Genomic DNA, 16,083 nt, shown 5'->3' on the forward strand with positions numbered 1-16,083 from the left:
TAGTGGAAATTGATATGGCCGGCGATTGCGTTACTGTGTGCGACCGAGATTACGGTTGTCAGGAAAAATGATATGAGTGTTGATTAAGACCTGTGCCAAGAACAGCTGACCTTGAACGAAAAGGTCAACAAATGCATTTGGTCCAGACCTGGTCAGGAAGCCCTGGACATGTGTCTGCAGCGTGACTTCCATATCTCACACAACAAACATTGCGATATATTGTTTGTATATATTGCTCTGTTATCAGTATCTCATGAACAGCTGTAGATTCATATGTAGACTACAATTAAATAATAACCATGCATAATCATATCCATTGGAGTATACATATTAAGTTTATTAATATTATATTATCTTTTATACTATCATTATATTTTCCTACATAAACTAGGAATTTACTGAAACAGTACAAATGCTAAAAATTATTATTTGTACCCAAAAACCACACAAGGACCTCTACATTACAGATTTGATTCACCGCTCAATATACAGACCACGTTTCATAGTTAATTCGTTCCTGCATCTGTAGTAATCCAGAGTCTTTCCCAGGAAAAATGGGACAGCACCATGCACACACACACACACACACACACACACACACACACACACCTAGGGTCAATTTAACATAGTCGATCCACTTACTGGCATGTTTTTGGAAGGAAACCTGGAGAAAACCAACATGGACACATGGAGAACATGTGAACTTCCATACAGACAGTAACCTGAGCTCAGGATCGAAACAGGAATGCTGGAGCTGTGGGGCTATTTACAGTGTAGACAGTTGAACAGTTTAAATTAAGCATTGATTACTTGGATTTTATTATTATTTTTTTTTGGTTTAGATCAAGAATTTTCATTTTGGTACATCACTAATATAAACATAATTTATGAAACTGCAGGTTAATATAATCTATACAATTTCCCATCTATGAAAAGAAGTAATATGTAGATTGTAATTTTATTTACATTGTATTATAACTGTATTATATACAGTTATAATGCAATGTACAAGTGACAGTTACAGTTGTATTATAACTGTATTATATACACTATATTTACCATAGATACATTTTTTAAAAAAAAGTTTATATTGTACTATAGTAAATGTTATTGGTGGGGGCATGTTTGCCTCGCACCTCCGGGGTTGGGGGTTCGAATCCAGCCTCCGCCCTGTGTGTGTGTGTGGAGATTGCGTGTTTCCCTGTGCTTTGGGGGTTTCCTCTGGGTACTCTGGTTTCCTTCCCCAGTTCAAAGACATGCATCGTAGTCTGATTCATTTCCAAATTGTGTGAGTATGTGTGTGATTGTGCCCTGTGACTTGTTGGCACCCTGTCCGGGGTGCTCCCCGCTTTGTGCCCTGAGTCCCATGAGATAGGTTCCAGGCTCCCCCTCGACCCTCTGTAGGACAAGCAGTATGATTGAATCCATCCAATACAGAGGATGATTGATGCATGGAAATGTTATTGGTGTACATTTTGCTCTCAGATTGTAATGGGCTAAAATTGGGCATGCTTGGAGGGTAAAGGTTAAGCCTAGATAAAAACACTCATAAATAGCACTCATATAAATATGTGATGCACCTAAATACCTAATTAGTGTGATAAAGATTTCGACCTTTTCCAGTTAGATTAGATCTTGATTCACTTATATTTATTCCTTTGTTAGATGCTCAGATTTTAGAGTATTTAAAATGAATTCTTTAAACATAAATGCTAAAATGTTTAATATCTTTTCACTGCCAGTGTTGTGACTGGTTATACATTGCCATATATTAGTTTTGTGTAAAGCAAAGCACTTTTTCTCCAGCAGCTAAGATAATATTCCACCTCTCACCCTCTTGAGCCGAGTCTTCACATTTTAAACTTTTAACAGCATGGCTGTCCACCTCCGTGCTGAATCTAAGTACAGCCGAATGGCACAGAGGCCAGGAAAGAATGTGTAGTTACATAAGAACAGCCTCCGGAGCTGCACATACCTGTCAGTTTTCAGGAGAATTAGAGCTGCTCTCATTTCTCACCTCCTTCACTCGCTTGCGTCAGCTTCTCTCTGTAGCGCTCGACCTCATGCCCTTTGTCCCTTTGTATCTCTGCTGAGGGTTAATGATGTTAGTGGATAATGTGGTAAGCATGAGTCAGGGAAAAACAGGGAAAAATGTTTTACTAGGGCTAAATGTAATCTTTGTAACTATAAAGGTGTTCAAATAACACACACAAAATAATCTATTTAGAGGCATATTCAATAAACAAGGCCTTTTAAGTTAATAATGGACAACCTTGAATGTCTCTTTTCTGTGAAATGTCATCACAATGCCCATTTTTATCCTAGCCATGCTTTTTTTTGGCAGCATAGAGCCTTTAGTCCTTAAAAATGGACCAAAACCGTGTCCACACTGACTGCAGAGTTCATAGAAAAGAGTCTGTACAGTCCATGCCCTCTCTCCAGGAGTCCTGTTCTTCTTCTCTTGTGCTTTCTCCAGTGTGTGTTGCACTGCATTTTCACCTCTGAGATGATGTGGAGCGCAATTACCTACCTGGCACACTGCCCTTTGTCTCTTCTCTTCCAGGAATGGTCTGGCATTGTCAGCTGGTAGATGTATTATTAAGAAAGTTCATGTCCTTTACCAACTTTTAGTGCTGTGGCCTTGAAGACATTTTTTTTATGAAGTTTATGGAAAATTTCTAAGAACAACACACAGCTGTGGTGATGATTCCATGAAAGAATTTGATAGAGATACCCTTATGAAAAGCCACTATGGTGTTTACTATGGTGTTTAACGGTAAGTATGATTAGCTGGTACATGAGTTATGGCCAGTCACGATATTGAACGGGACAGCTAGAAATTTCTACTCCTTATCAGTGGCTCAGTGTTTCTATTATCAAACTTTTGATTGAGACTTATAGCAAGGGTCTTATTATATAGGCATAAAACTATTACATATATGCACAGGAACACATTCAGTAAATGACTGATTGGCAACAATATTTGTGATTGCTATTTTTTTTAAGTCTGTAATCACGCTGTGTCTCTTAAACCGAAAAGCTTGCTGGTAGCCGGCTCTTTTGCTCAAGCCACATAAAATTTATAGTTCTGTTCTTGACTTTTTATAGTTCTGTTTTTTTAATTTGTGGCTTTGTGTAATTTGCAGTTTGATTAGACAATGTTTGCTTAGTCTGTTTACTTCCAGTTTCTTCAAAGACTTTTGGAAAAATCAGTGATCGATATTTTATTACCCACTATTATTCATATATTCATATGCACATTCACAATAACTGCTGCTGATGTATTATGGATAATAATTATTAGCCCCAGTAGATGCATACTCACCAAGTATAATCACTTGATATGACTGTTAATTATAGGCTGTATGAATCCACAGTCTGGGCTAGAAAGAAATCAGCCCCAGCCTTGCTTCTTCATACTATTCTGTGTATTTTTTCATTCTGATTGCTGATGATGCTGTTGATTTGGTTCGAAAATAATCCAGCAAATAAGACAAAGTGTATGACAAAAATTGACTGCTTTTTTCATGCATTTTTTTCTTTGAAAGAAAGGGGGGGGGGGGGGGGGGGTTGGGGCTTATCTTTGCTAGGCCATTAATACAAGCTGGTGTTTTGGTGCTTTTTGGTAACTATGTTTAATACATAGGTAGTGACAATAGGGTTGGGTACTGACACTGAGTTAATATTTTGTATGGATGAAGGCACCATAGTATTGTTTTCTCTATGTTACTTTGGTCACTGTTTGCTCTATATAAACTATTCTGTCCCACTGTGAATATGTAACTCTGGTCTTGTAATGTAAGAAAAAAGGTTGTATGGAAAGAATGTCGAAATCTCACTCTGGGTTGCATGTGTAATGTAGGGAAAAAAGTATTGTAGGTCTACAGCATCAGGTAATAGTGCTCTTATGAAACATTTTTGCAGCGCTGCTCATATTTCTTTCCAATATTGTGTTGACAATTGCATTAGTAAAACTAAACATGGTTTGCACAAAAAAAAGTTAGTTTTTTTGTAAAAGGAGAAGGAAGGCTGCTCCTGTAGCAGCTTAAATTATGTTAGCGGGATAGCGGGACACAAATACAGAAAATGTGAAGGTGTATTTCTTCCTCGAGCAGAGATGCACTGCAGAGGTCATAACCCTCAGACAGGTGAACCGCAAAACATGAACTCTCTTAACACGCTAAATAAAAAAACACCAAATCCAGGCTGTTGGAAACTTTGGTGTGGAACCATAAACACGCACTCACACACACAAGCATTCACACTTTGCAAAACAGCGTATCACTTTAGGCAGCCCGTAGCCAGCAGTGCCCACACATGTTCAAACCTAAAACACGGTGAAAAACTCGGCTGGTTTCCATGGGTACAGCCAGCAGAAGGAAGCCTTGTGGGATCTTGGGAATCTCAAGAATGTTTATCCAACGCGAGCAGCTCTGGCCTGAACTTTCCTTAAAGCTATAATGCAACCAGTACACTGCACACATGCACACACACACACACACACACAGAAAAATACAGGCTTCCAAAACAGCAGCTTTCCACTGCCTGGCAAATCAACAGGCATCAGAAAGAATCACACAAACAAGAGCTGAATAGGAAAGTAGATGAGAGGAGAAGAGAGATGAAATAAAGAAAAAAGGTATAAAGAAATGTATGGGGGAGAGTTATAGAGCATATATGAAAGGGAAAATGTAGAATGAAGATGATAGGTATAGATAAACGAGTAGAGGAGAAATATGGAGAAGAGAGAAATAGGAAATAGAGAGGGAAGGAGAAATGAAAAAGATTACACGAAAGGAGTGATATAAAAAGTAGATGAGATCAGAGGTTAGGAGAAGAAATGAGATATACAGAAAGGAGATGTGAAAAATAGAGAAGAGGAAAGGTGAGGAGAGGAGTACGGAGAGATATAAGTGTAAAGAAAGGGAAAAATGTAGAGAGGACAGGAAAAGTATGGAGAGGAGAGAAGATGAGAGGAGGAATATAAACAGGAAAGGAAAGCGAGAGGAGATAAATATAAAGAAAATATAGAGCGGAGAGATAGAGAGTGGAGAGGAGAAATATTGAGAGAAGAGCAAAGGAGATGTAGAGAAAGGGAATATAAAGAAAAGAGGTGAAATGAGAGAGAAAGGAGAGCTGGAGAGAGGGGAAATATGGAGAGGAGAGATTGAGAAAGGAGAGGAGAAATAAGGAGAGGAGAAATATAGACAGGAGAAGGGATAGAAGAAATAAAGAAAGGAGAGAAATAAGAGGAAAGAAAATGAACACTATAGAGAGGAGACATATAGTGAGGAGAGAAAAAATAGAGAGAGGAAAGGAGAGCTAGAGAGAGGAGAAATAATGAGAGGAGAGGAGAAATAGAGAGAGGAGAGGGGAAAAATAGAGAGGAGAAATACAAAAAGGTGAGAGGAGAGAGAGGGGAGGAAAGGAGAGATAGAGAGGAGAGGAGTGGAGAGAAGTTTGCTGTTAATTAGACGGTTATCACAGAGTGGACTTACATAGTCAACACCGTCTGATGTTGAGGTAATTAGGACACTGTGGGGTGTGTGTGTGTGTGTGTGAAAGAGAGAGAGAAAGAGAGAGACACCCTTCCAAAGTTACATTAAAAGCTAAAGAAGAGAGAAACATACAAACAGAACCCGTTTATCTACATGCATGCATGTCTGTTTGTTTGTTTGTTTGTCCAGGTGAGGAAGTGGAAAATGCTGAGTCGCCATCACGGTGATGGGAAGGCGAAAGAGGTGGAGCCAGAAGGTCACATGGTCTGCCCCTGGGCCATGTCACCCCTGCTGGGAAACCCTGTACTCATGGAGTGCTCCATCTGCAGCGGACCCTTCATCACCTATAGCAGTGAGGAGGCTTGGCAACCACGGCAACGCACACAGGTCATCACACACACACACACACACACACACACACACACTACAATAACTACATGACAGTGTTAATTGATATCATGTTTTACCAAATAGCACTTGATATTGTTTCAATGATTGCAGTCCTTTGTGTGTTATGCATTATTGTCACTTAGTGTCATTTTATGAACTTCCATGTCACATTTATTACCTGTCGTGCCTTATTCTCAGACCTCTCCCTAAGTCAAGTGCACTAATAAGGCCACTTTGCTAAAGAGTGTGTACAACTGCTACCAGCACACTGCCTGAAGTCAGGAACTGAAAATCCCACAGTGTCTACACATATGACTCAGATACACACACTTGCCTTTACAAACTGAATCATTTCAGTCATTTTAGTCTTGGACGTTGCGGTGTAGCAGAGTAAATCGTGAAGACCGTATCGATTTTGCTGGGAACCAGATTCATACACTGAAACACATGCGCCTGGTTAGCTTAGAGTAGGTGGCATTGCTAATGCTAGCTCAGACTCGACTCGCTCGGCTTCCATCTCGGTCTCTGAGGGGGTCATTAAAGAAGATTCTCAGTATCTCATGGAAACTGGTTTTGAAGCTATGGCAGGTGCTTTCATTGCTACCAAGGCATCACAATATGAAACAAAAAGAAACATTGCTAAAACAGTATGTCATAATTTGAAAACAAATTGATGGATGAATCAACGATTGACCTGAATTATTTGGGATAAAGTGAATGCCACAGTCTGGAACATCTGAGATGTTAGAACATGCACAAAAATTATTAGGTAATATATGAAAAAAATAACTTACATGTTGTAACTATTTTAATTTCAGGGAAAAACTATTATAATATTTTATTAAAATATAGTCTAGCTTTATAAATTATTATCTTTAATTATGTAATGATCTATAATAGATTTTATTTTTTTCTGTTTTCTTTGTTTTGTTTTTTGATCTTTATTATTCTTGTATTTAAATGAGCTATTTTATATATTTAACCTGACATTTATTGCACTTGTTTTATATTGTATATTAATATTGTTTTTTTTTTATTTGATGCAAATCTGCCTTGTGATACTGAAATGAATTTCATACAGCAGGCATCTGAGATGGAAATGCGATACAGATAAACAAACTGTGCACCTGAGTGCAGTTGTGATTCTCTCATTCATTATACAGTAGATAATGTCACCTGGATATTACAGACTTAAAGCTAAAACTCTACTGAAATAAAAAAAAATGACCCTGATGGTTATACTGAAGTTCACACACTCGCACTGCTTGACTTGATAGTATACAGTTGTAGAAGAGTAATAATTTACTATATTCTCACTATCTGGTGTCTCCTTGCTACGGTCACCTCTAGTTTGTTCATTAAGAATAAATCGAAATCTATATCCAGATATCTATAAAGCTGCTTTGCGATAATGTCCATTGTTAAAAGAGCTATATACAGGGTGTAAGGAATCAATGGGAATATGGCTGAGAAAATGCGTAAGGGTGAACGTGTAGAGCATACGTTGTGTGTAATAAATACAAAATTAAGTACATGTAGTTTGACTCTCATTGGTTCCTGAAATTTCAGACACCCTGTAAATAAAATCGTTTTTGCACCATAATTTGATTTGGAGATTTGTTAACGGTGTGTGCATCTTCATGGTGGCCGCCATCTTCCTTTCTTCCTTTCTCTCTCTCTCTCTCTCTCTCTCTCTCCCTCCCTCTCTTGCTGTGATTCTCTCTCTCTCTCTTTCTCTGATTTATTTAATGTGATATGTGTGTGCTGCAGAGAGAGAAGGGAATTGTGCAGAACTCTCGCCGTGTGGTACTTAGCAAAGAAAAAGAAAAACTTGTCATGCATTATTAATGAGGCCTACATCTGCTATGGCTATGGCTACAGTCTCAGAGTCTGGGAAACAAACTTTAGAGAGAGAAAGAGAGACGAAAACATGGAGAGAGGGAGAATGGGGGAGAGAATAGAGGCATCATTTCTAGACACAAAGACACAGGGAGGTGTGTGTGTATCATATATCAAGTAAGTAGGTTAAGGTTAGCAGTCAAAAATCTTTCACTTTCACACTCCAGCCTCCCTGCTGTGAGCTAAAGTCATCTTTTCTCTAGGAAAAACAGACATGGTACATTAGAATAGCAATATGAAAAACTAAACAAAAGGTTAAAGGCTTAGAATGGCTGAAGTTTAGCAGACTACAAACCATATATCATGCATTTAAACTTCCTTAGATAGTTTCCTGACTACAGCGTCAATGTCTGCAAAAATATTAGGTCATATTTGTGGTTAACAGCAACGTGGCATTTTTAACATAACCATATTTCCATATTTAGCCTATTACTTCAGAATATATGGGCTAGCTGAGAATAAAAAAAAATCAGTGGCTCCTCACTGAAGGAAGTAAATGTAGATCACGTATCAGGTCATTCATTGCTGGCATAGTTATGTCGCGAGGCAAAACAAGTTGAGCCACATAACAGGAAAATGTGATCTTTTATCAGCTACGAGATGCTTATCGGGTTGTACAACAAGCAAAGGTGAGGCAAGGCTCCTCTACAGTTCAGAGCTCTGGAGTTGCATAAACTGTGTAATATGGGTTAAAAGAGTAGTTTAGGTGAAAATCACATTTACACATGTACACATTTTTCACTTACCACAAATGTAGTTGATCAGACAAGACATGTTTGCACTGGAGCTACAAGGCTAATCTTGCTAGCAAGTACCGGAAGTGTATCCTCCAGTTTAGCACCACATATTAACACCATTGCACATGGATGTTTCAACAAAACAAAAATAATTAAACAGAATCTTCACATAGTAACTGCATTCAAATGACTTTTCCCCCATTTTCTCTCCTGATTGGTCTTGGCCAATTCCTACCCACTTCTCCCCTATCATACGAAAGCTACCAACTGGGGAGAGTGAAGAATAACAAGTGCTTCCACCAAGACACATGAAGCCAATCAATGGAAGAAAGTAATTCCGCCTTCAAAATTTGGACATTTTTAGCTCTGTGACATCCTGTTTCTTTTTTTTTTTTTTTTTTTTTATGTAACAGCATCAGAAACCACAGGTAGCCAATCACACCTGTCACTATATAAAGGCCCCACAGACGCTCACTCAATGTGAAGTAACGCTCAGTGTGCTCGTACCTGTCTTTACCAAGCGGTTTATTCTGTGTGGTGATATTCTGGTTTTGATCTAGTTTTGCTCCATGGATTTTGGAATTGCCCTCATTGTTTGGTTTGCTGCTCTCCTGACTCTTTGCCTGTTTCTTGTTTGCCTCATGTTTTGGACCTGTTTGCCAGTTCCTTTAAATAAACTCTAAACTGCATTTGCATCCGCTTCAAGTCTCTACTTCATGACGCATAAACAAGTCTGTTTTTGAGACACTGATGATTCAGACATGTAGTTTGCATGATGCTAAACTGGTAGCTATAAGCTTCCCTTAATTGTTAGTTACCTTAGCCTTATAAGTTCAGTACAGAAGTAAAGAAGCATGCCTTGGTTGATTGGCTACATGTTGGGCAAACAGGGTAAATTTCATGTTTTGCCCAAACTATTTGCCCTCATAGGCTCTTGTTATGTTACTTTAAGATCATATTAGAATTATACAGAAATTAAGGTAAGAAATTAATGGGGCAGTGGTAGCTTAGTTGTTAAGATGATGGACTACTGATCAGAAAGTCATGAATTCAAATCCTAGCACTTCCAAGGTGCCACTGCTGGGCCCTTGAGCAAGGCCCTTAACCCTCAACTGCTCAATTGTATAAAATGAAATAAATGTAAGTTGCTGTGGAAAAGGGTGCCTGCCTAATGCCATAAATGTAAATGTAAGGTAAACTTTGGTTGTGTGTATACAGAAGGACAACATTTTGAGCTTCAAGACAATACAGGATTCCACAATGACAGTGTAGGACAAGAATAAGTGCAGCTCAATATAGTATTTACACAGGACAGTAGGAGTAAGTACCAAGTAAACACTAATTACACAGAACAGGAGCAACATCAGGATAAATTATATGACAAAACATACTGCTGATGGTGCAAACCGCACACAGATGCAGTATCAGGACAACCACCACAAGTAACAAGTAAGAATGTAGCAGTGTATAAAGAATACATATAAGTAGAGAATTAAGCTTTTGACTATTACTGTAGTTTAATTCTCAATTCTAATTGGTCATAAGGTGTTGATTAGGTTTTTTTTAGTAGTAACTCTGATAGTAGTGCAGTCAAAACACATTTTTATATAAATGCACTTTGTCTAATACTTTATTGTTTTTATAGTAACAGCTAATTCTCAGACACTTGTATGGAGATGCTTTACATAATCTAAAACTAATCATAAACTAATTAAAAACTATGTGTTGTTATCTAACAAAGAAAAGCATACTGTATGCTTGTTCAAATGGTGTGGTTTTCTGTGAGATTTTTGTTTTAATTCATGGAAGGAGTCTCGAGCGTCAGCACTTTGTAACTGTAGGTTTTCCTCCATGGGAAAGTCTTCAGGACAGAGGGCTTTGGGTTTTATGGTTTCTCGGTAAAATGACAAGCTTATTCAAGAGAGAAAAAAGATAGGCTGGTGAGCAATCAACTATTTGTAGCATTCATAATGTTAGTGATAACAGGGTTTGCTTTGTGGGTACTTCGTGACCACTGGCAAATATACAGGTATAAGAGGAATAAAACACTTTATAACAACCAGCTGTGTTTTATTCCTTTCTTCCTGCCTTTATGTCTTGTGCGTAGTTTCTCACAAGACAACAGCAGGCTTGGTTACATTTACACTAGTAATATTTTAATAAAATGCTCCCTAGGCCACGCCCCTCAGAGGCTGTAGGTGGAATTGTAGTAGAAAGCTAGTAGCTATGGCGATGATGAGTTCTACTTTGAAGTTTGCACATACAGACTATCTCATATATTTAAAGATACTGTATGTAACCTAACAAATGTTGTTTCTAAAGCAAGTACATTGAGATGCAACCATGCTGACCACCTTTGTTGCTTTTTTCAGGCGATGGACCTGTATTATCACGGAGAAGCCGATCCAGACTACGGCTGCACCTCAGACACCAGTAAGAGCTCTTTTTTTACACACACACATGCACACACATGTATATATATATATATATATATATATAACTTTCATTTTATCCTAGGGAGTGATTATGTAACATTAATCATTTCCCCTCTTCCTCCTCCAGAGCTTAAAAGAAATCTACTTTTTGTAACTACCTAATAATTCTCTCTGCACAAAATGTGTAGAAGAGCAAGAGTGTCCCGGTTTAATTAATGTTCAATAAGCCTGATGACTCACTGCAGCTCTTCACACATTTTTGTCTCATAATTGTCTCGGAGCTGAAAACAACCTGAAAATGTCATGAACAAAAAGACAGCACAAGTGACTAGCAGAAATGACTTGGCAATTATACTTGCTTCCATTATTTTAGCTATTATCTCTGCCCGCATTCTGTTTGTGAGAATATTAAGGCAAATTACATTTTATGAATGCTGATGATATGCTCGTGAAACCAAATGCTAAAGATTAGCATTTTAAAGATGTGAAAAGATGTCTCTGGGATGAAACAATGGTGCAGTGTGGTAGCGTTGCCGCCTCACAGCTCCAGAGTTCAGGTGTATTGTTGCTTAGCATCCAGTCTTCCCATGATTACTGAAGATGAATAAATGAAAAGCTTTTTAAGGTGTCTCTTAAAGAAAATTGTGACAGCTATTGTAGTCAATTTAAGATGGTCCATAAAGGGACTTATAATAAGGGGCCTAATAAAGGGAGATGGGGACAGACTTAAAGGAGCAGTCTGTAATTGTTAGCGCCTTCTGTTTTCACTGAGGTAAATTCCAGTTGCAGTGAAAATTCTGGCATGCTTACCATCCATAAATGACCAAAATCTTGTATGCCACGTAAGCTCTGTTTCAGCTGGGGCGGAGCTCATTTCAGCGACAGAGAACTGTCGACAAAGGAACTACAGAAATCTACTTCACTCACTAAGATACTGTATCTTCAGTATTATATAATAAGTCTAAAAAGACTTTTACGGGCTGATTTAAATCAAATTTAAATAAAAAAAAGGACGTCTACACGTCCATGATCTCTGATGAACCATAGAGTTTGCTTATTTGATTAAAACACAAAGCATTCAGAGTGTCACAGGATTATAAGAAAATATCAGTCACAAGATTATAACAAAACAGTTACATGACTAACTGTTCACCTGACACATTAAAACTGTTAATAATTGTTTGCTATCAGAAAGATTGCACACATACCAGCACTTATGAAAGAATAACAACTTACGCAACATAATATTTGCACCATATGACTCCTCCCTGTTTCTTCTAAATCTTTGCACAATATAAAAACACAGAGCTGTATTTCATACATACTGTTTATTTATATAAGAATGATGTGGTTGAATAGCTTTTGTTGATGCTGTTTAGTTACAGTGTGCAAAATGAGCCACATTGGTGTTTAAAGAGCTTTGAGAATCCCAATCATAATAACCCACTTCTTTAGTGTTTTTATTTACATATATACTGCCTACTGTATTACAATGCAGTGGAGAGAGAAAGGAAGAAAGCGAGAAATTGGTACAGTGTAGATCACTGAATTTGTCTACAGAGACTGCGTAACATGACCTTTCATACTGCACATTATTATAGAAACAGTACAGTAAAGACAGGAAATATGGGAGGACTTATTCAGCATGACTGCTGGGTTTCCAGCAGAGTTTTAGTCACACACAAACCTAGGTCCTGGGTTTGGTCCCACAAACTTTCCACTGTGACTTCTCTAATTCTCTAAAGCTTCTCTAATCTCTAATTACAGTTTTTTCCACTTGCTTACCTGGTTTTACAACACTAGTCTGAACTATGTGAACCCTTCATAGACTGAACTAATAAATTCTGTGAGTCGAAGTGGAACAGTGAGAAAATGTTATGGCATGATAACCATACAATTCATTAGCAGCAAATGTAAAATGCACACACTGTGTTTCATTCCAAAATGTGTTACAATTGTGTTACATATACAACTGTTTCTCAGGATATATAGCTCATATATCAGGACTATCTTAAAAAAAAAAAACTTTAAGAAATTTAATTAAAATGCATATTGAATGTTTCACTGAAAAGTTTGGAAAAAAAAGCACTGATACAGTTTTCATTTTTCATTTTTTTTTTTTTAAACTGCAAACATATTACTTATTATTAGTAATTATAACACCACTGTGTCTGTGTAACAGTATTTAGTTAGAGAAACACTAGAATATTTTAAAGGTTTTAGCTTTAAATAACATATAATGAATACTCTCTCTTGTTTTTTTTAAGTGCCAGACTCAGTTTAGAAAAACTTATTGCATCTTTATATCATTATTTTAAATTTCATTATCATGGTATACTATTACACTGGTCTATAGTGCACTATACTATACTATACTGTAATATACTACAAGTCTAGAGCTTAATTTAATGTTTACTTCAAAAATCGGTACGGGGAAAATGTGATCTCTGTGACTTTGACTGTGGCATGGTTGTTGGTGCCAGACGGGCTGTTTTGAGTATTTCAGAAACTGCTGATCTCCTGGGATTTTCACACACAGGAATATGTATAGAATGGTGCACAGAATGGTGCAAATAACAAAAAACATCCAGTTAGCAGCAGTTCAGAGGGTGGAAAAGCCTTGTTGATGACAGAGATCAGAGGAAGATTGCCAGACTGGTTTGAGCTGAAGGCTACAATAGCTCAAATTACCACTCTTTACAAATGAGGTGAGCAGAAAAGCATCTCAGAATGCACAATATATTTAGAACCTTGAGGCTATGGGCTACAACAGCAGAAGACCACTTGGGTTTCCAATCCAGTCAGTAAAGAACAGGAATCTGAGTCTACACAGTTAAAGATTGGAAAAAGGACATTGGACATTTTTCCAGTCTTTAATTTTCTAGTTTTGGTGAGCCAGTGCCAACATTTGAAGGCAGAAAAGTAATATCTCTTATCTAATATCCAAGGAATATATGTATAATACACTGAGATACCCTAAAGTACATTGAATGCATTGAAAACATAGCACTTTACTGTAAACGCAATTCTTAGGGTTCCAGATAGCAGGCAATACAAGGCCAATTGTGATTGTTCAGTTATGGTATGTGTATAGTGAGACTAAAATAGCCCAAATGTAGCAACCATATTTATATTTTTCACAGCATTTGGAATCTGGACCAACACTGGTCCAAATGCAACTAATGATGTCTAATGGCTATGTGGCATTTCAGTGTTTGAACCAGAAAACAGTCCAACTGTAAGCTCTGGTTCATATCCTCCCGGATACGTGGTCTCATCAAGGTCAAGTTGTGGCTGTAGCCAGAGTGTTCTGGTAGCCAGATTCCATCTCCGTCATTTCATGGTTGTATGTAGGCCAGATGGAAGTGGTAAGTGTGGGCTGTCACTTATTTGCTATCTGGGTTGCACAGTCAAACAGAAACATGTTGTTATAGAAAAGCACTGCTCTTATTATTCCTTGTTGTTGTTGCTGAAGCACTAAAAAATATCCAAAGTGATGGTTGGGCTTGCTCAGTCATGTACTAAATCCATTCACATTATCTCATAAAAATCAGTCACCTTTGCTAAACAGCATACCATTTGTAGTGGGTTTCTGCCAGCACGGATCTAGATCTGGCTCTTCTCCAGGATGTGTCCATGTTTGTGCATACACGTGTGTGTGAGTTTGTGTGTAGTTACGTAATGTCACGGAACCCCAAAACACTGTATGCTCCAAAACCACATTAGCATGCCTAATGGCTGGATTTAGTTCAAGACACTAGTAGGTTTTTAAAGCATATTACGTAATCACCATTTTCAAATGCAAACAAAAACAGTGTTTCACCAGTCAAGCTGAACCTTGCTGGACTAAATCCTCGAAATCCCCTTATATCATCAACTCATCCTGAATCTTTCTCTCCCAGACTCTTTCACACACCACAGAAAGAGAGAGATTATAAAATGTGCCTCAATAAAACAAAATGTCAACAGGGGAGAGAAATAAAAAGCCTGGGTTTCGAGTCTTATAGAATGAACAAAAAACCCACAACCGGGCCTAGTCCAGTTACAGTAAACACAATAACCCAGTGACTCATCTCTGAGTTGTAATTATGGCAGCTGTGTATGGCTGCTCGGTGAAAGCTGACGTTAGCTGACGATGGATGAGTATAAGGCCAGTATGAAGGGAACTGCGGGTTATTTAACCACTTAGCTAGGGAGTCTCAAATCATCCGTCTGACGTCTGTGTATGTTTACAGTGTGTATGTGTGTACTTGGCTCAATGCCCTATGAAGACACAATACATACAATGGTGTTGTATGATGGATGATGGATAGAAAAAAGAGTACAGTCTTCCCATGTGGGAAAGCAGACAGAGATATCATGGGAGAAAAAAAAATTGTTTCAAATGTTATAGGCTTTATTTTTTACGCACATCATTAACTAACATACATTCATACTCATTTATACATTATAGTGCGTATTGAATTATATTTTGTTTGTGAGAAACAACACTTGGGATATCCTGTTTACCTTCAACTAAGCGTAACACACAAGCTATTTTTATATTTGTATATTCTATGTCATATATATGGGCTTTCAGGATTTTAACCAGCAGCATAAGTCATGGCTCAGAGGACTTTGACAGCCACATAAATTATCCTGTATCGCACTCAGTTAGCCTCTTGCATATCAATACAGGAGTGGTACAGATTGGATTGGACCTCTTGTGCTTCTCTGCAACATGTCAAGAAATACTTTTTTATAGATTAAATTAATAACAATTATTTGACTGGTGTTCTTATATAGAATCCAAAAAGAATGGCATAGTTTTATGATTCCATTTATCAAGATGTTTTCTTAACTTATCTTACCCAGATATGGTATGTTACTCTGCTAGCTAGCAGTGAAGATGAAAATCATTTATGATTATGTCAAGTTGCCTAATATTAGCTCATCATTAACATTTATGAAAGACATCCCAAAAATCATGTCACACTACCTCATTACCAGTAAAGACTATGAACATTTCTGTGATCCAAAACCTCCGTCAGACATCCTGTCAGGTCAGCTCATGTTAGCCATTTGGCTAGTATTAGCAGCAAAGATTATGAAGATTTGACTTTGAAATCCCCTCAGAATGTCTAT

General features: G+C 37.7%; 1 protein-coding gene across 1 annotated transcript in view; it reads left to right on the forward strand.

Annotated features, from left to right (window-relative positions):
- sgk1 (serum/glucocorticoid regulated kinase 1) overlaps positions 1-16,083 on the forward strand; it is a 37,652-nt gene that overhangs the window by 12,150 nt on the left and 9,419 nt on the right. The window contains exons 3-4 of the mRNA XM_053240776.1: positions 5,688-5,885; positions 10,897-10,957. Coding sequence (XP_053096751.1) covers positions 5,688-5,885; positions 10,897-10,957 — 259 coding nt within the window. The remainder of the gene's footprint in view (positions 1-5,687; positions 5,886-10,896; positions 10,958-16,083) is intronic.

Source organism: Pangasianodon hypophthalmus, chromosome 16, assembly GCF_027358585.1.
Source record: "Pangasianodon hypophthalmus isolate fPanHyp1 chromosome 16, fPanHyp1.pri, whole genome shotgun sequence".
NCBI lineage: Eukaryota > Metazoa > Chordata > Actinopteri > Siluriformes > Pangasiidae > Pangasianodon > Pangasianodon hypophthalmus.